Source organism: Rhinatrema bivittatum, chromosome 8 (assembly GCF_901001135.1).
Source record: "Rhinatrema bivittatum chromosome 8, aRhiBiv1.1, whole genome shotgun sequence".
Classification (NCBI taxonomy): domain Eukaryota; kingdom Metazoa; phylum Chordata; class Amphibia; order Gymnophiona; family Rhinatrematidae; genus Rhinatrema; species Rhinatrema bivittatum.
Window position 1 is genome coordinate 103,169,446 of NC_042622.1, and position 20,968 is coordinate 103,190,413.

The 20,968-nt window shown below is 45.0% G+C and overlaps 1 protein-coding gene across 3 annotated transcripts in view; it reads left to right on the top strand.

Annotated features, from left to right (window-relative positions):
* GARNL3 (GTPase activating Rap/RanGAP domain like 3) overlaps nt 1-20,968 on the top strand; it is a 706,353-nt gene that overhangs the window by 526,074 nt on the left and 159,311 nt on the right. For all 3 annotated transcript variants that reach the window (XM_029613069.1, XM_029613070.1, XM_029613068.1), the window contains 2 exons: nt 4,524-4,627; nt 16,071-16,179. In XM_029613069.1, the coding sequence (XP_029468929.1) occupies nt 4,524-4,627; nt 16,071-16,179 (213 nt within the window). The remainder of the gene's footprint in view (nt 1-4,523; nt 4,628-16,070; nt 16,180-20,968) is intronic.

Here is a 20,968-nt window from a genome sequence, read left to right on the forward strand (position 1 = left end):
GAAGGCAGGCGAGTGTTAGGCCCCAGGGAGTGGGTACCTAGGATCCTGATGAGCTGGGAAACCTGGAGAGTAGATAGGAGCAAAGCAAGACCCCCGAGGAGCGGGTGCCTTGAGCGTCCTTGCTGGAATAGCATAACCCTGGAGAGTAGGTAGGAGCGAATAAGGTCCCTGAGGAGCAGGTACCTAGAATGCCCTAGTGTAGCTAGCGTAACCCCGGAGGGTTAGTAGGAGCAAGAACTCAGAACGGAATCCTTGCTAATTCATAACTGGATTGGAGATCGGAGGCTAAGTACCCGTAGGTAGTGACGTCATGTGGTGGAGACGCCCCCGAGGTTCCCGCCATGATCTTTATTTATTTATTTATTTATTTATTTAACAGTTTTATATACCGACCTTCATAGTAAATAACCATACCGGATCGGTTTACATTTAACAAGGGGTATAACTGGAGTAACAATTCAAGTGAACGAAGATAACAATAGGTAGGAATAAGTCAAAGTTACAATCAACAGGGGAAGAGAACTTGGAAGCTTGCAACAAGCTGGAAGGAAGATAAGGCAGGAAATAAATATAACGTATTACAACGTATTACCAAAGAGCGTACGGGTTAAAGCTTAAAAGGTGCTTTAACCTGGAAGTTTAACCTAGAAGTTTCAGAGTCCAGATAATAAACCCGTTGGGGGACAGGGAAATGATGTATTCAAAAGAGAGAGCGGCGCGCACATGCGTACCCTAAGTGAGCTCAGTATAAGAATGGCGAACGTAATCGCTCATGCCAGTCCGGGGACGCCGGAGAGGTCGGCAGAGAGAGGCGGAGGCAGCCATCTTGCCCAGAGGAGAGGAAAGAGAAAGAAAAGAGGTGAGACAGAGTGTGCGCAGCCATCTGCGACCGGGCACAACATTTTTGCTGCCAGCCTCTGGACTGACTCCAACCAGTTTATATCCTTTTGAAGTTGGATCACATTATTCTATGACTAGTGAAGGCAGAAACAACTGGAGCTTGGTCCTGATCTTTTCTATCCAGGAGAACCCCTTACATAAGATAAGCAAGAACCAATCGTGGGGGGAGCTGCAGGGAGGCTGAGGAGGTCAAAAGTTGTTTCTTTTTGTTTTGGAGATTTTTGTTTTCAATTAAATGTTTATTTATATTCTACCTTTCCTGATGGATCAGCCAATTCATAGTGGATTATATTCAGGTACAGTCTAAGGTTGTACCTGAAACAATGGAGGGTGAAGTGACTTGCTCAGTGTCACAAGGAGTGGCAGCGGAATTTGACCCAAACCAAACCAAATAAACATTAAGGGCTGAATTTATAAAAGGATGCATGCACAATGGACTTTAGAAACTTGCCCATGGAGGGAGAGGGGGTGGAGATTGAGTGTGCGTAAAAGCATGTACGAAAGCAATGTCACATGTACTTAGGTACAACTTCGATTGTAAGCCATTTGAGGACAGTGAAATAACTCCAGTACCTGAATTATAAGAACATAAGAAAATAAGAAATTGCCATGCTGGGTCAGACCATGGGTCCATCAAGTCCAGCATCCTGTTTCCAACAGAGGACAAACCAGGCCACAAGAACCTGGCAATTACCCAAACACTAAGAAGATCCCAGGCTACTGATGCAATTAATAGCAGTGGCTATTAATTGCATCAGTGGCTATTCCCTAAGGGGCAGATTTTAAATACTTGCTCGATCACGTACTTTTGTTCGCGCACCAGGCGCGAACAAAAGTACGCTGGATTTTATAAGATACGTGCGTAGCCACGCGTATCTTATTAAATCCGGGGTCGGCGCGCGCAAGGGGGAGCACATTTGTGCAACCTGCGCGCGCCGAGCCCAGCGCGGCCTGCCTGTTCCCTCCCAGGCCGCTCCGATTTCGGAGCGGCCTGGGAGGGAACTTTTCTTCGCCCTCCCCCCACCTTCCCCTCCCTTCCCCTACCTAACCCCCCCCCCTACCTTTGTCGGCAAAGTTAAGCCTCCTGAAAGCAGGCTTAACTTTGCGCACGTCGGCGGGCAGCCCCGCTCCGTCCTCCGGTCCCGGGGGCTGGTCCGGAGACCTCGACCACGCCCATGGGCCGGTGCCACGCCCCCTGGGCCCGCCCCTGAAATGCCACGGCCCGCCCCCGAAATGCCACGTCATTTTGGGAACGCCCCTGGTCACGCCCCCTCCCTCCCCTTTTCGAAAGCCCCGGGACTTACGCGCGTCCCGGGGCTTTATGCGTGCCGGCGGCCTATGCAAAATAGGCGCGCCGGCGCACGCAGGCCTTTTAAAATCCGCCCCTAAGTAAACTTGATTAATAGCCGTTAATGGACTTCTCCTCCTTGAGCTCAAATTTGGAAAAGCCAAGTAATTAATCCGTAATTTTATGCCCACTAGAAAGAGTTGGTCTGGGGGCAGAGTATGCATATATGTACAGCTGCAAAGGGTTCTGTGTATAACTGCTCATTTTCATAGGGTACTCATGCATATAAGACCATTTTCTACATGCAGACTTTAGCCGAATGTGGGCTGTTATACCCACAAATAAAATGAAAATATTTTCTGTGTACAACCCTAGCAGATTTATCTCACTCATACTCATTTTGGATATCTTGAAAACCCAACTAGCTGTAGGGTCCCCTAGAACAGGTTTGGGAATTCCTGCATTAGGCCAGAGGAATATCATGATCTCCCATGCTGTTTTGTGTCTTTATCTGCCCACCAGATCCAGTTTTCTAACAAAGATTCTCATAATAAGAAGGGACTTTGTTGAACCTGTATCTTTTTTATGTCACCAACTTGGATTAATTTTCATCTTGAACACAGTCATCTTTCACTTGTTCTATTATGAAAGGATAATCCATTTAAATAATAAAAAGGCAGACTTGAAGGCCTTGTAGACATAGTGGAATGGAAGTGGAGAGGGATACCTTCCCTTAACCATCAGTATGCTTGGCATCTGTTAAAACATGCATCATTGCTAAATCTCTTATAAATATTATTTATAAATATTATTTAATTTTAGTCATATTATCAGTCCTTTTTTATTTTGTGTTATGTAGCCCCTACCTCATTGGGACACAGGCACAGTGGCTCACTGGGATATTCATGGCCAAGAACAGGCCCCATGATTTCCCAAGATTCCCACACAGAGGAGGAAATAAATCTCTCTTTCAAGGCCAGTACGTTTTTCATGACTGGGGTTCTTCTGCTCATCAACTCAATCCAAGTACAAAAAAACTCTCAAAAACCAAAACTTTTGTTCAAAAATAAAAAGTTCTTCCTGATACCAATGGCAAGAAAAACAAAAGTGCATACACAAAAAAAATTTCAGTTACTTTCAACAGCAATCTCCTGCTATTCCAAACAGGTCAGCTTTTGGGACAGAAACAAAATGTATGGCCATGCTACATAATAGCAACTGCCAGCCCTGAAACTAGCACCAAACTGATGAAACTGGCTCATGCCTAAGGGTTGCTGGTGGCATTTTTAAAAAGACCCCTTCGGAGCAAGAGCGAGTGAGTATCGCTCCTGCCCCTTTCTTTTTCAGAGACCCCCAAGGAAAGAATAATTGGGGGCTGGAAAAATTCCCAGCCAGGCAAATATTTTGGGGGTGGGTAAGGGGTTGGAGGGGCTTGGGGAGGCCCAGCTAGATAGGCCAAGGGCTCATCCCATGGTTTTCTTTGCAGAGCAGGAGGGGGCTCATATGGTGCTAGGGAAGCTCCAGATGGACTTGGTTCAGCAAAACTGGGTAGATTCAGTCCCAGTAACTTTCTTGAGGGGCAGGAGGAGAGCTGGAAGGCTGGAGGGCCTCAGGGAGGCCCTAATTATCAGTGGCAGATGCTAGGGAGGGCCATTGTTTTAAAAAATGAAACAAAAGTACCTGAACATTTGGGGGTATTTTCATGCAAGGCCATTTTTCGGTTCAGATATGCCGTTTATTTAAAATGAATGTACATCCTTAACAGGCAATCTTAATTTACAGACATGCATCTTATTAGTTTGGTTATTTAGTACAATTTAATTACATCATCTAAAAAGAGTTTTTGAGGGACACATTTTGGTTTGCTCAGTTTTTGTCTATCCATCAAATCCTTTTTTAGGTTATATCTGTCATATTGTCAGGTCAATGATCTTCAAGTATGGGAGAATGATGCTGGCAGCCAGTATAGCATGATATTGCCTAATCTTTCAGGCATGAACTGACTCCCAAAACATTCAGATGCAAAGATGCCAGGTGCCAAAATGGTCACATCATATAGTTAGAATATTTTGACAGAAACAAGAATTATTAAGAAAAAACATAGTGGTAAAGCCTAGTAGGGAAGAAAGACGTATCATGACATTTATGAAGTGAAGAGCATAGTTTTCAATATCTGTCTCTTCATTTTTCTATCACATTAGTATTTCAGTTTTAGGAATTATACCTATGGCTCCAAAGACATCTAGAGCCAAAGGAAGCCAGTTATGCAAATACATATTTCTCTGTTCTGTGCACCTGATGGAATATATCTATTCTTATTCTTTTTTCCTTACAGATGACACAACAGGAATACATTCTGTATATACAGTATACCAGGGCCACGAGATTATGTTTCATGTTTCTACCATGTTACCATACTCTAAAGAAAACAAGCAACAAGTATGTTTTACCTACTGAATCGTTCAATAATACTAATAAACACCATACAGCCCTGATGTTTTGAAAACATTTTTCTCACAGGACAAGCAGAATGGTAGTCCTCACATATGGGTGACAGCACAGGATGGAGCCCAATCACGGAACACTTTTGTCAAAGTTTCCAGAACCTTGACTGGCCCCCACTGGGCATGCCCAGCATAGCACCAACCCTGCAGCCAGCAGGGGTCCCCCTTCAGTCTTCTTTTTTCCGCGCAGCAGTAGCCTCGCGGTTAAGGAGCTCTGCAGAGATTCCTAACAGGAATTTTCCTCAAAGAATTACTAAAAGTTAATTTTCCCCACAGGGGTCCCTCCTTTAACTTTTCCAAGCCGCGGTACGCCGGTAAGTTTTTACCCGTTCTTCGTCGATTACAGTCGAGTTTGGCCCTCGCGGCCTACTGGCCGTCGACCGTACCGCAGCTCAATTTTTTCCATGGCGTCGGGGTTCTGTCTGTGCCCGGACTGTAATCGCACCATGTCCATCACAGACCCCTATAAAGTCTGTGTAATGTGTCTTGGACGAGAGTATGATGTCGTGACCTTCACCAAATGTGCCCTAATGACACCAAAAGGTCGCAAGGCCAGAATGGAGAAGATGGAACTTCTCTTCCGTGCTCAAACCCCGAATCTGTCCATTGCATCGATGTCGTCAGAACCGGCTCCGTCAACTATGCGCCAGCATCGACCACCGGCTGGTGACCGTCCGGCATCAACGACATCTCGGCCTTCGACACCCTCTACTCCCCCTCAGGACCGGGGGATTTCAGAGACAAACATTGCCATCGACATCGAAAGTCTCGGACCATCGAGGAATCAAAATCATCGACCTCGCCATCGTCCGAGCCGCCGTCAAAGAAACCCCGTAAAAGGCACCGACCTTTTCAGCGACCGGGTCACCGAGGCAACCCTCACCCAACAGGGTATTGGGAACCACGACTCCACCTTTAACGGTGGTCCCTCCAGCTATGCCTCTGCCTCCTTCTTCTGTTCCGGAAGAAGGAGGCTTGCTCCAGGTCTCCGAGAAGAACTGGACCGGATGGTTCAGGAGGCCATCGACAAGGCCTCCTTCTTCTGTTCCGGAAGAAGGAGGCTTGCTCCAGGTCTCCGAGAAGAACTGGACCGGATGGTTCAGGAGGCCATCGACAAGGCAATGCAACGACTCCAGGTTCCTCCGGCACCGACACTGGTACCGATTGTGGAATCGACCACCAACCCAATTCTGGCAGCGTTGGCACCATTGATGGAAGCGCTCATTGCCGCTTTTCCACCGATGGACCCTGGGTCATCGATGGCTCTGGTGCCCTCCCCGCTTTCTCTGTCATCGGGAGGAGAAACACCGTTCTGCATCCCTCCATCGGGAGTTCTGCCTCAGCCATCAGTGCTGATACGTCTATTGCCACCGGTCCAACCATCGGTGCCAATACGCCCATCGGCGCCACCAAGCCATCCATCGATGCCCTCGATGCCTGTGCCGGTACCTTCGATGCCTTCATCGGTGCCTCCAATTATTCCTTTGATTCCTTCAGAGCCTAGACCAGGACCCTCGGGTATCCCACCACCCTATCCCCCTCTAGTTCCTAGAGGGGCAGGTGCTGATCCCTATGATACCTGGACTGATGATTCCTCCCCAGACACCGATGATTTGCCTTCACCACCTTCACCCACTGAAAGTAGAAAGCATTCTCCTCCAGAGGACCTTTCCTTTATACATTTTGTGAAGGAAATGTCTGAATTGGTTCCCTTCCAATTACAGACTGAACAGGATGATAGACATCAGATGATGGAGTTGCTCCAATTCCTGGATGCTCCCAAGGAAATAACCTCCATCCCTATCCACCAGGTTCTTCTGGATCTCCTCAAGAAGAGCTGGGAACATCCTGGCTCCATTGCTCCAGTCCACAGAAAAGCTGACACTACCTATTTGGTGCAGTCAGCTCTGGGTTTTCAGAAACCTCAATTGGATCACCAATCTGTAATGGAAGAATCTGCACAGAAAAGAGCAAAGAGATCAAAGCCTCACACTTCTTTTCCCCCTAGCAAGGAACAGAAGTTTCTAGATGTCATTGGTCGCCGTGTCTTCCAAGGATCAATGCTCATCTCCCGAATTGCCGCTTATCAGCTCTATATGACCCAATATAATAGGGTCATTTTTAAGCAGATATAAGATTTCACAGACTCCCTACCTCAGCAATTTCAAGATCAGCTCCAAACCCTAGTAAACAAGGGTTTTGAGGCAGGCAAGCATGAGATCAGATCATCTTACGATATATTTGACACTGCTACTAGGGTATCTGCAGCCGCTATTTCGGCAAGGAGATGGGCCTGGCTCAAGTCTTCCAATCTTCGCCCTGAGGTACAAGACAGGTTATCCGACCTACCCTGTGTAGGAGATAATCTGTTTGGCAAACAGATTCAACGGACAGTGGCAGAACTCAAGGACCATCATGAGACCCTAAGACAGCTGTCTCTGATGCCTTCTGACTACTCTTCAAAACAGCCCTTCCGAAAGGACTCTAAGAAGTCATTCTTCTGCCCGAAGAAGTCCTACCCGCCACCAACCAGATCCCGTGCCACAAGACCTTTTCAAAAAGCCCAGTCTCGTCAGACACGGAAACAAAAACCACAAGCAACTCCTCAACCAGGTCCTGCTTCAGGTTTTTGAATTCTACCTAGAGAGCAGCAGCCAGCTTCCATTGCCTCACATACCAGTGGGAGGTCGATTGTGCCACTTCAACAACATTTGGCACTCAATCACCTCAGACCAGTGGGTACTGGCAATAATTGCTCAGGGTTACCATGTGAACTTTCTCTCCATGCCACCGGACTCCCCACCTCTACCGAAGTGGAGAACATCTGATCACTCCATTCTTCTGGATCAGGAGGTCTCCCTCCTTTTCCAGTCCAAGGCAATAGAACCCGTACCCTACTCTCAGCACGGCCTAGGATTATATTCCCGGTACTTTCTAATCCTCAAAAAATCGGGAGGCATTCGTCCTATTCTGGACCTACGGGCACTCAACAAGTTCCTCCAGCGAGAGAAGTTCAAGATGGTAACCTTAGGCTCGCTTCGTCCTTTTCTATAAAGAGGAGACTGGCTCTGCCCTCTGGACCTCCAGGACGCATAGACTCATATTGCGATAACTCCATCTCATCACAAATACCTGAGGTTTCTAGTAGGCCCCAAGCAATATCAGTACCGAGTGCTTCCATTCGGCCTAGCGTCTGCACCACGAGTCTTCACAAAATGCCTTGTAGTAGTTGCTGCCTTCCTCAGGACTCAAGGTGTTCACGTCTACCCCTATCTAGACGATTGGTTAATCAGGGCTCCCACTCAGCAAGCTGCTCTGTTGTCCCTCAGTCTAACCTTACACACTCTAATTTCATTAGGATTTCTCGTAAACTACGGCAAATCCTACTTAGTCCCATCTCAAACCTTGTCATTCATTGGGGCAGATTTGGACACCTTGCAGGCAAAGGCTTTTCTGCCTCAACAGCGAGCTCTCACTCGCGTGTCTCTTGCACACCAGCTGCAGTCTCAGCACTCCGCGACTGCACACCACTTTCTCATCCTTCTGGGACACATGGCGTCCTCAGTTCAGGTCACACCAATGGCCCGTTTGGCCATGCGAGTCATGCAGTGGACTCTACAGTCACAATGGACTCAAAGCATTCAGCCCCTGTTGACCATTGTCCACGTAACCGACTCACTCCATCAGTCTCTTGCCTGGTGGAAAAATCAGATCAATCTCCTCCAAGGCTTGCCCTTTCAGGCTCCAGACCCTCAATTAACTCTCACCACTGATGCTTCCAACCTCGGCTGGGAAGCCCATGTAGCCAATCTGCAGACACAAGGATCTTGGTCTCCAGAGGAAGCCAAACACCAAATAAATTTCCTGGAACTTCGAGCAATCAGATATGCTCTCAGGGCATTTCAGGATTGCCTCTCAAATCAAGTTATCCTGATCCAGACGGACAACCAGGTGGCTATGTGGTACATCAACAAACAGGGAGGCATGGGCTCTTTCCTTCTGTGTCAGGAAGCTGCACAGATATGGACGGAAGCTCTCTCCCATTCGATGTACCTCAGGGCCACCTACTTGCCGGGAGTGGGCAATGTGTTGGCAGACAAGCTGAGTCGCATCTTTCAACCGCATGAGTGGTCTCTCAACTCCTCAATAGCAAACTCCATCTTCCATCAATGGGGGTATCCTCAGATAGACCTCTTTGCGTCTCCTCAAAACCGCAAAGTAGAGAACTTCTGCTCTCTCATTCGCAGTAAACACTCTCAGCCCAGAGACGCATTCTCCCTCTCGTGGGCAACCGGTCTACTTTATGCATTCCCTCCACTTCCTCTTCTCTCGAAGACTCTCGTGAAGTTACGTCAGGACAAGGGAACCATGATCCTGATAGCACCTCACTGGCCACGCCAAGTATGGTTTTCAATACTTCAGGATCTCTCCATTCGCAGGCACATTCCCTTGGGAAAGGACCCGCTTCTGATCACTCAAAACGACGGGTGCCTCCATCACCCCAACCTTCATGCCTTGTCCCTGACGGCATGGATGTTGAACGGTTAATCCTTCAGCTACTTAACCTTTCTGAACCAGTTTCCCGTGTCTTGATTGCTTCACGGAAGCCTTCCACAAGAAAAACTTACTCTTACAAATGGAACAGGTTTACGTCATGGTGCTCTTCTCAATCCCTTGACCCCGTTACCTGTCCAATCATGGACTATCTCTGGCACTTCTCAGAATCAGGTCTAAAAACTTCTTCCATCAGAATGCATGTCAGTGCGGTAGCTGCCTTCCATAAAGGTGTCGGGGATGTTCCCATATCAGTACAACCCCTTGTAACACATTTTCTGAAGGGCTTGCTTCACCTCAAGCCTCCACTGCGTCCTCCGGCCCCTTCTTGGGACCTCAATCTGGTTTTGAGTCGGCTCATGAAACCACCATTCGAGCTTCTTCAATCCTGTGATCTTCGCTATCTCATATGGAAAGTGATTTTCCTTCTGGCAATCACTTCGGCTCGCAGAGTTAGTGAATTACAGGATCTAGTTACCTATCTGCCTTACACTAAATTTCTGCGGGACCGGGCAGTACTCTGCACTCACCCTAACTTCTTGCCTAAAGTAGTTTCGGACTTTCATCTCAATCAATCCATTATACTACCTACCTTTTTTCCCAGGCCCCATTCCAATCCAGGAGAGCAGGCTCTGCATACCCTTGACTGTAAACGGGCTCTAGCATTCTACCTAGACCGTACAGCTGCTCACAGGGAAAGCACTCAATTGTTTGTCTCTTTCCATCCTAACAAGTTAGGGCTGCCTGTGGGTAAGCAGACTCTCTCCTCCTGGTTGGCGGACTGCATATCCTTTTGCTATCAGCAAGCAGGCATTCCATTTCAAGACCGTGTTAAAGCACACTCTGTGAGGGCCATGGCGACTTCAGTAGCACACCTATGATCGGTGCCGCTTCTTGACATTTGCAGGGCTGCCACCTGGAGTTCTCTCCACACCTTTGCAGCCCACTATTGCTTGGACAAGGCCGGAAGATAAGATTCCATCTTCGGCCAGTCTGTCCTTCGTAACCTATTTCCACGTGACGTACCAACACCCTTCCGCCTGCCCGTTAGGTTTCAGGATGCCCTTGGCCAAATTTTTATCCCAGTCCTAGTGCCTTGCACACCTGGGTACATTTGGTGCATTCTCGGACATCCTCAGCTCGGTACTCACCCATATGTGAGGACTACCATCCTACTTGTCCTGTGAGAAAGCAAATGTTGCTTACCTGTAACAGGTGTTCTCACAGGACAGCAGGATGTTAGTCCTTACAAAACCCACCCACCGCCCTGCGATGTTGGGTTCATAACGTTTTCTTATTTTATTTTTCGGCACTACCTGTAGCTTTTAAACAAGACTGAAGGGGGACCCCTGCTGGCTGCAGGGTTGGTGCCATGCTGGGCATGCCCAGTAGGGGCCAGTCAAGGTTCTGGAAACTTTGACAAAAGTGTTCCGTGATTGGGCTCCATCTGTGATGTCACCCATATGTGAGGACTAACATCCTGCTGTCCTGTGAGAACACCTGTTACAGGTAAGCAACATTTGCTATTTCCCAAGTAAGCAGATGCTATAATTTTGAACCCATGAGCGGGAGCATGACTGCCTGAGTCAAGCAACCTGTATTACAGCATTTCAACCCTGACTTTCAGGTGGAGACTTGAAAAGTTGCTCCCATTTTGGGCTCAGTTTCTTTTATAGGAAGAGTCCTTTACATAAAGAGCAGTGATCTACTGGAGAGGGTTCCTGGAGCCAGTGCAGAGTGCTTTGTTAAGTTATTTCATGAAAATAAATTGTGTCTCGTGGTTAGAGAAGAGCTGGCAGGAGACCCTTACTAGGAAATAGTAAAATAATCTCTGTCTTAGTAAGCCTGTGCCTAAACCATCTTACCTGCACAAATAAGTATGGAACTGAAGGGCAGTAGATCCTCTAAGCCTGGTTTCTTTCTCCAGCCACATTTTTCTTCATGATGAATTACAGAATTCAGAAAACTAGCCAATAATGTTTTAAGGTACTAGAAAAAAGCAGTCTCATCATAGCCACTAAAAATTTGAATTTGCTTTGATTGTAGAAGTATTTGGCTGTTTGCTAAAATTAATAGGCTGTGATATCTTATCCAAAGATGCAGTTTTGAGTTTTCAATGAGCATTGCTTGTGATTTTGTACTTTGCAGTGTTACGTATGAGCCCATGGTTGAAAATATTGTTCATATTATTTGCTTGGATTGCACCTTAAGGGACAGATTTTAAAACTTATGCGCGCGGGGTACATTTGTGCATGCTACCCAGCACGCACAAATGTACACCCGATTTTATAACATGCGCACGCAGCCGCGAGCATGTTATAAAATCCGGGGTCAGCACGCGCAAGGGGGTCACACTATTGCACCTTGTGCGTGCTGAGCCCTCGGGGAGACCGGCTGGCTTTCCCCGTTCCCTCCCACCTTCCCCTCCCACCTTCCCCTCCTTGTCCCGCCCCCAGCCCAAAAATTAAAAACCCCCTTACCTTTATCACACAAGTTATGCCAATTGCCGGCACGCGATCCCTCAGTACAGGAGTCCTCGGCTACGCCTTCCACCCCACCCCCGGACTGTCCGCCCTGTCCCACCCCCTGCCTGCCCATTCAGAAAAGCCCCGGGACTTACACACGTCCCGGGCTTTACGCACACTGCCCGGCCTTTTCAAAATAGACCCAACGCGCGTAACAACACCCACCCTCCCCCCGCTCGTAAATCCAGTGGATTTACATGCATAGGGCTTTTAAAATCTGCCCCTAAGCATGTTAGATATTGTTGATGCTTTATATTGGTTGTCGTTATCAGGATAAAATTTGAAAAGATGATTTGACTATTTTTGTTCTCTCCTGTTCTGTATGTTTGTACAGCAAAGATTTGAACAAGGTTTTTACACCAGGAAGATGTTGTTGGGTAGTATTGTGTTATTTATGGTCAAGTAACAAAATAATAAGAAAGATCAAAGAAATAAGGGTCAAACAAACAAGTTGTACGTGATTAGGGATATGCAATCATTTAAAACAAAATGGGAAATTTAAATGTTTATGTATTTATTTAAATGCCAAGGCCCTAAGCGGCATACAAACCAACATGCACAGTATAAAAACAATTAAAGAAAAATACATAGACAGAGACAAGACAGTCTCGGTCCCTAATTCTGGACTGTTGATTTGTGCTCTTAGTCATTTTCTTAAATGCCTTATGGCATTCCATCAGCCGCAGCTCTTGAGGTGAGGTATCCCAAAGAGTGAAAGCCCGCTCCCTAGTATCTATGAGTCTAGCATGCCGTACTGAGGGGACAACCAGCAGGCCTCCTTGCGCAGAATGTAAGGCCCTGCCAGGTTTGAAAATGTAAGGTAAGTTGTTTATCCATGGCAGGGCATCCAGGGCCGGAAGTTTGTGTATTAACACACCAGTTTTCTACTTGGTCCTCCACTATACAGGGAGCAAGTGGAGGTCATATAGAACTAGTAAGGTATGACTTCTTATACTGCAGCCTGACATGAAATGTGCGGTGGCATTCTGCAATAACTGGAGGGTTTCAGGGATGGTTAGCGGTGCTGCAGTAATCGATGGTGGGAAGAATCAAGGCCTGAACAACTGCTCGAAAATCATCAGGAAATAACAGAGGTTTGATACAGCATATAACAGGCATAGTTTTTTTAGAAACCCGCCTTAGGTACAGATTTAATTTCCCATTTAGTTTCACTTCATTTTTTAAATGAAAAACATTTGTTTTCATTCATTTTGTTGTAAAAATCTTTTCACTGCCAACAAAAAAACCCCCCTCTTTAATCCCCCCCAAATACCGTTATCATATTTTTCTTTCTTCACACAATAGAAGTGTTTCCCAGTCACTCTTGCCCCATCAGTGGTACACTTAGAAATGATGCTGGCAGACTACGTCTGGCACCATTGTTAATTTCTTGCATACAAAATGGCATCAATCAGACCCAGACTCAGGCTGGGGTCATTTTGTACAAGAAATTAACAATGCACCAATCTTTGGGGGTCAGCCTCTAACGCTATCGCACTCGAAAAGGGACTTTTCGCACCAGAAAAGTCCCTTTTCGCGTGCGATAGCTAGCTCGGGGCGGAGTGGCCCCGGAAGAGGAGGAGTCGGGGCGGCACCAGGGGTGGTGTCGTTATTCAGTGGTGCGGTTATTTGGTGTGAAAGCCGGCAGCCATGGCACCGCGGAGGTGCCATGGCTGCCGGCTATCGTAGGACCGCCCCCTGCCTTCGCTCCCCCCGCCACCCGTTACCGCCGGATTCTCTAAGGTCTGTGACCTTAGAGAATCCAGGCCTCAGTCTGCCAGTACAATTTCTAATCATATCACTGGTGGAGCAGGAGCAATTGGGGATCTCTCAAAAGGATGGAGGAATCAAGAAGGTATTTCCTTTTTCCAGTGGGGCCCAGCTTTTTCTGTTTTGTTTTTCCCTCCATTTTTTTTCTTGCCTTTCAAAACTTCCTTATGGGCTGATACAGTAAACCACGCGGGAGAGCGAGCGAGTGCCCGCTCTCCCGGCGCGCGCACAGGAGAGTGGCCTGTGCGCGCGATTCAGTAACTTAATTTATTTAAATTAGGGCCCAAGGTAAAAAGAGGCACTAGGGACACTAGCGCGTCCCTAGTGCCTCTTTTTTGACGGAAGCAGCAGCTGTCAGGGAGTTTGACAGCCGACACTCAATTTTGCCGGCGTCTGTTCTCAAACCCGCTGACAGCCATGGGTTTGGAAACCGGACCCCGGCAAAATTGAGCGTCCGGTTTTCAACCCGCGAGCCGTGGGCCCATTTTAAATTTTTTTTTTTTAAACTTTTTTTTAACTTTTGGGGCCTCCGACTTAATATCACCATGATATTAAGTCGGAGGGTCCACAGAAAAGCAGTTTTTACTGCTTTTCTGTGCACTTCCCTGGCGCCGATAGAAATTAAGTCCTACCTTTGGGTAGGTGCTAATTTCTTAAAGTAAAATGTGCGGCTTGGCAGCACATTTTACTTACTGTATCGCACGGGAATGACTAATAGTGCCATCAACATGCATTTGCATGTTGCGGGCGCTATTAGTCTCGGGGGGGGGGGGGGTTGGACGCGCGTTTTCGATGCACTATTACCCCTTACTGAATAAGGGGTAAAGCTAGCGCGTCGAAAACATGCGTCCAAATGCCGGTTAACAGTGCGCTCCACCGGAGCGCACTGTACTGTATCGGCCTGTTTATTGTTTGTTTCACTTTAAGTAAATTAAAAAATAAAAAGAACAAACAAAAACAAAAGGTTAAAATGTCTCTGCATGCCTCTATAGGTGATACTTTTTTATTGAAACTCAATACAACTGTGACTAGCTGTCAATAGCTATATATTCCCCTCAGTACAGTTCTGAAGAAACAGTGTAACTGCATTTTTTCTTCACTGACCTGTTGAAAAAAACATGGCTCTTGAAAGCTAATCACATATGTGTTGAGTTAGTCCAATAAAAATGTATCACTTACAACTTGTTAACGTTTATTTCTATATATTCAAGTTGACTAACATGGTAACCATAATACTTTGCTTAACAGAATCATAAAGATTGTGTTCTTATTATTAGAGATCCACATTACTATATTTATATATTCTAGGCATGAGTGACTGGGATTTGAGAGTGACTTAAAGAATAAAAAATCCTGTAGGGCGGGAACAGGTTCTAATAGGAAGAGCTACTCAATATTGTATGTATGGAAACACAGAATATGGTGGTTTATAAAGACTATAAGGCCCATCTACCCTGCCCATTGTCCCATCCTGTTACATTATAAAAAAATCTCCACTTTATATCCAGCTTCACCCTTGCTTCCTCAATGATAATGATCCTCTGTGCTTTTCTCATACTTTCTTGAATTATGTCACTATTTTGGCGTCCTCCATTTCTACTGGGAAATTACTCCATGCATCCACCACCCTTTGATGTCATGAAAACTTGTGGAGGAAGCAGCAAGACATGTCTTGAAGATATACCAATGTTTTCTCAGGAGCAAAACAGGTCCACTGTTGTACTGTGGTTTTGGAGTTGCTATTATGAGTAGAATTAATAGTGGAAATCAAGCCACACTAGCCAGCATAAAAAGTTTTAGAAGAGGAGATAAAAAAAACTTGGTCCCGGAGTACAGCTGTAGAAGCCAACATCAAAATTCAAAAAGACAAAAAAAAAAGGTTGAGCAGGTTGTAAAAAAACTCTTAATTTATTAGACTAGACAAACATCCCTCACCCCCATCCAAGTGCAGTGACATGAGTAAGACCCATGGTGATCTATGAAAAACAACAAAATGTTTACAAGAAAATTGCTGGTCAATTCATTTCCCAGTGGACCAAGTGTCAAAAGCACAAAAAGCAGTGCCACAATTAGCACTAATTAACATTGCAGTTGCTGGGCACAACAGAGGGCAAAGCCTGAATGTTAATGAATAGATCACGTCTTCCAGTACAAGATGATCCATACATAGCAATGCTGAGAAATGGAAGGATAGAAAAGGGAAGCAATATTATCTCTGTCTGATATATTGGTTCGGGAATGAATTCAACTTCAGTGAGGTCCCCCCATCAACTCCCATCCTCCAGAAAAAAAATGTGCAAAGAACTGGAATCATGAAGAAATACAAGAAGTGGTACAATAACAGAATACAGCTTCCATATATTGTATGAATTAATATTTATTCACAAACCTGACTCCTTTAGCAATGTTTGCATACAAATATATGTATAATGATAACATATTCAGGTTTTTGTAATGCACTTTACAAGTTTGAAGTGTAATAATGGTTACTGTGTAGTACTAGTGAAGGCCTTTTTCTGTCTTTTGCAGGTTGAGAGGAAGAGACACATTGGCAATGACATTGTGACCATCGTATTCCAGGAAGGAGAGGAATCGTCCCCGTCATTTAAGCCATCCATGATCCGCTCTCATTTTACACGTATCCTTGTACCAAGCCTTTCTCATACATTTCACTTCTCTGTGACTTGGTTTTGGAGAGACATTCCCATTGCAGTCCTTCCAATTTACATTTCTAAACTGATCTGCATTTATATTGAAAAATGATTGGCATACAAACATCCAAGATCCCCAACTGTGTACTTATCATGCAAGTGATCAAATCTACGTCCTTCTTTCTAAAGAGATCCAGAAGTGCAATTGAATAGGCTTCTATTCTGTTTTTTTTACATCTAGATGTTGCCATTGAGTGATGGCTATTTATTTATTATTTATTTATTTAAAACAATTCCATCTATAAAGGATTCTGCAGGGGAGCTGTGAATGCCGCCTGTGCCTGGGAATCAAATCCAGGTCTTCTGTATTGCAGTGTAGACCACATGCCACTGAATCACTGGGTCAGTCCTACAACTGTCCTACCAAAATATTTCATTTGGTAGAGTTATAAACATAGCTATGTAAAATTCCAGATGTGCATCTTTATTTAAGTGTTACTATACAGAGCCTCTTCATGCATTATTGCAGGGTCCAATCAGAATATTGTTCTATTCCCTCTTCCTTATCAGATGTTCTCTTGTTGAACATACAGTTGACAATGTAAGAGCTTGGTATGCAAAATGAAATACAAACATACTGTCTTATCTATAGTAATAAATATTTTTGTCTATTAAAATAAAACGTATGTGCTATTTAATACAAAATATGTCTAAGAACTATATTCATGACCACCAAAAACAAAATTCAGCTGTTATTTGCCCTTACTGAAATGTTGGCTTTTGAAGTCATGCCAGCTATGAGAATAACCTTTCTGCTGAACATAAGAAATGCCATACTGGGTCAGACCAAGGGTCCATCAAGCCCAATATCCTGTTTCCAACAGTGGCCAATATAAGTCACGAGTACCTGGCAAGTACCCTCACAAGCTACTATTGCTTATTAATTACCATACTAGCAGTTTATGGATTTATCCTCTAGGAACTTATCCAAACCTTTTTTAAACCCAGTTACACTAACTGCTGTAACCACATCCTCTGGCAATGAATTCCAGAATTTAACTATGCACCGAGTGAAATAATTTTCTTCAATTTGTTTTAAATGAGCTACTTGCTGTCTTCATGGAGTGCCCCCCTGGTCCTTCTATTATCTGAGAGTAAATAATGTTGAGATTGCTGATGCGTGGCCCACCCCCACCCCTTCTCCCCTCTTATCCCGAATATTTAACATATGGTCACAAAATCTTATAAAGCTACAAAAAGAGGCACAGACATTTTTTGTGGTGGAAGAGGCCGCAGCTTTATTGAACTATTAACAATTGACCAACTGGAACTAGTATAGGAGATGCACGAGCCGATAATTGTATATATAAATAATAGTCCCGGGTGCAGCCATCTGTGTCTCCTAGCAAGGCACCCCCCTCATCTGTCCCCCCACCTTGCTCTTGCTAGCAAGGGGGCCCATACCGAAGGCCTACAAAATCCAGCCCCGGCTCAGTCTCGTGTCATTGCCGCCGAAGAAAAGAGGGAATGGTAGCGACAGAGCTCTCTTTTATCTGTCCTGCGACGTGCGTACTGCGCGCGTCATAGGCTGATGACATCACCCGATGTCGGGTCCAGTGCGTGCGCTCCAGAGGAGTGCACACTCGGTAGCCAAGGACGTCCTGCATGTGAGGGGTTGGGGGTGGAGCGTGCCCGACCCAGCAGTATCACAGTTAGGGTCGGGGATTTCACGCACAGGGGCACGAGCCCTTATATTAACCAATTTACATTAACTTGTTCAAGTCCTTTCATGATTTTGTAGACTTCTATCATATCCCCCCTCGGTCGTCTCTTCTCCAAACTGAACAGCCCTAACTTTTTTAGCCTTTCCTCATAGGGAGGCGTTCCATGCCCCTTATCATTTTGATCGCCCTTCTCTGCACTTTCTCCAATGCAGCTATATTGTTTTTGAGATGTGGTGACCAGAATTGCACACAGTATTCAAAGTGCAGTCTCAGCATGGAGTGATACAGAGGCATTATGACAACCTCTGTTTTATTTTCCATTCCCTTACTAATAATTCCTAGCATTCCTAACATTGCTTTTTTGATCACCCAGCACACTGGGCTGACAATTTCAATGTATTATCTGCTATGACGCCTGAATGGTAACTCCTAAGATAGAACCTAACATTGTGTAACTACAGCAAGGGTTATTTTTCCCTATATGCATCACTTTGCACTTGTCCACATTAAATTTCATCTGCCATTTAAAAACCCAATCTTCCAGACTCGCAAGGTCCTCCTGCAATTCATTCACAATCCACTTGAGATTTAACTACTCTGCATAATTTTGTGTCATCCGCAAATTTAATCACCTCACTCGTCGTACCTCTTTTCGGATCATTTATAAATATGTTAAAAAGCACAGGTCCAAGTACAGATCCCTGTTTACCTTTTTCCACTGTAAAACAGACCATTTAATCCTACTCTCTGTTTCCTGTCTGTTAACCAACTTGCAATCCACAAAAGGACATCACCTCCTATTCCATGACTTTTACTTAAAGCCTCTAATGCGGGACTTTGTCGAACGCATTCTGAAAATCCAAATACACCACATCTACTGGTTCACCTTTGTCCACTTGTTTATTTATCCCTTCAAAAAATGTAGGAGATTTGTGAGGCAAGACTTCTCTTAGGTAATTCCATGTTGGCTGTGTCCCATCAAACCATGTCTATCTAAATGTTTTGCGATTTTATTCATTATAACCGTTCCCACGATTTTTCCTGGCACTGAAGTTAGTCTCACTAGTCTATAGTTTTCCCTGGATCCCTTTTTAAATATAGGGGTTACATTGGCCATCTTGCAATCTTCAGGTACATCAGATGATTTTAATGATAGGTTACAAATTTTTACTAATAGTTTTGAAATTTCATTTTTTAGTTCTTTCAGAACCCTAGGGTGTATACCATCTGGTTCAGGTAATATACTACTCTTCAGTTTGTCAATCAGACCTACCACATCTTCCAGGTTCACCGTGATTTGGTTCAGTTGATCTGAAGCATCACCCATGAAAACCTTCTTCCAGAATGGGTATCTCTCCAACATCCTCTTCAGTAAACACTGAAGCAAAGAAATAATTTAATCTTTCTGTGATGGCCTTATCTTCTCTAAGTGCTCCTTTAACTCCTTGATCATCCAGCGGTCCAACTGAATCTCTTGCGGGCTTTCTGCTTCGGATATATTTTAAGAAGTTTTTATTGTGAGTTTTTGCCTCTATGGCCAACTTCTTTTCAAATTTTCTCTTAGCCTGTCTTATCAATGCCTTTGATTTAACTTGCCAATACTTTTGCTTTATCCTATTTTCTTTTGAAGGATCTTTCTTCCCATTTTTGAATGAAGATCTTTTTGCTAAAATAGCCTCTTTCACCTCACCTTTTAACCATGCCAGTAATCATTTTGCCTTCCTTCTACCTTTCTTAATGCATGGAATACATCTGGTCTGTGCTTCTAGGATGGTATTTTTTAACAATGTTCACACCTGTTGCACACTCTTTACCTTTGTATCTGCACCTTTCAGTTTTTTCTAACAATTTTTTCTCATGTTATCAAAGTTTCCCATTTGAAAGTTTAATGCTAGAATCTTGGATTTACATACTGTTCCCCTTCCAGTAATTAATTCAAATTTGATCATATTATAATCACTATTGCCAAGCTGCCCCACCACCTTTACCTCTCTCACCAACTCCTGCACTCCACTAAGAATTAGATCTCAATTTTCTCCCTTTCTCGTCGGTTCCTGAACCAATTGCTCCATAAAACTGTCTTTTATACCATCCAGGAACTTTATCTCTCTAGCATGCCCTAATGTTTCACTTACCCAGTCAATACTGGGGCAATTGAAATCTCCCATTATTACTGCACTACCAGTTTGGTTAGTTTCCCTAATTTCTCTTAGCATTTCACTGTCCATCTCACCATTTTGGCCAGGTGGATATTACATAACTCCCCCCCGACCCTTACCCTTACTCGGATTTCCTGTTATGACCACCTCTATGCTTGGCGATTTGGTACTGTGCACTAATTCTGTATATAGTTTTGATGTAAATAGTTTTGATGTAAGGGCTCCCCCCTAATTTCAATTATATGTTTCCTAGTTCAGTATATTATCTGTTTTATGTAAGGGCCCCGCCCAATGGTTTTGTGTTCACTGTAAACCGATGCGATGTGCGAACGGTCATCGGTATAAAAGAAACGTTAAATAAAAAAAAAAATAAAATAGTATACTTCTATCACTATTCTCTTCCCCAGCACACAAGGGATTTTTACCCATAAAGATTCGATTGTACATTTAGGGACAGATCTTAAAAGATACGCATGGGCATAGATTTGTTCGTGCAACCCGGCGCAAACAAATCTATGCCCAATTTTATAACATGCGCGCGCTACCGCGCGCATGTTATAAAATCCAGGCTCGGCACGTGCAAGGGGGTGCACACATGTGCTTTCCCCATTTCCCGTTCCCTCCAAGGCATAACTTGCGCACGCCAGCCGGCTGCCGGCGCACCATGCCCCAGCACAGGCCACTGTACCGGAGCACTCGACCCCACCCCCGGACCATCCCCGGCCATGCCCCCAGACTGCCCATTTTGGAAAGCCCCAGAACATACGCACATCCCGGGGCTTGCGCGCACCGCTGAGCAGGGGTAGTTTTCTGGGGTTACACGCGTATTTTATGCATGTAACCCTTTGAAAATCTATCCCTTAGTCTCATGCAGGATCCTGTTGGACTCTATG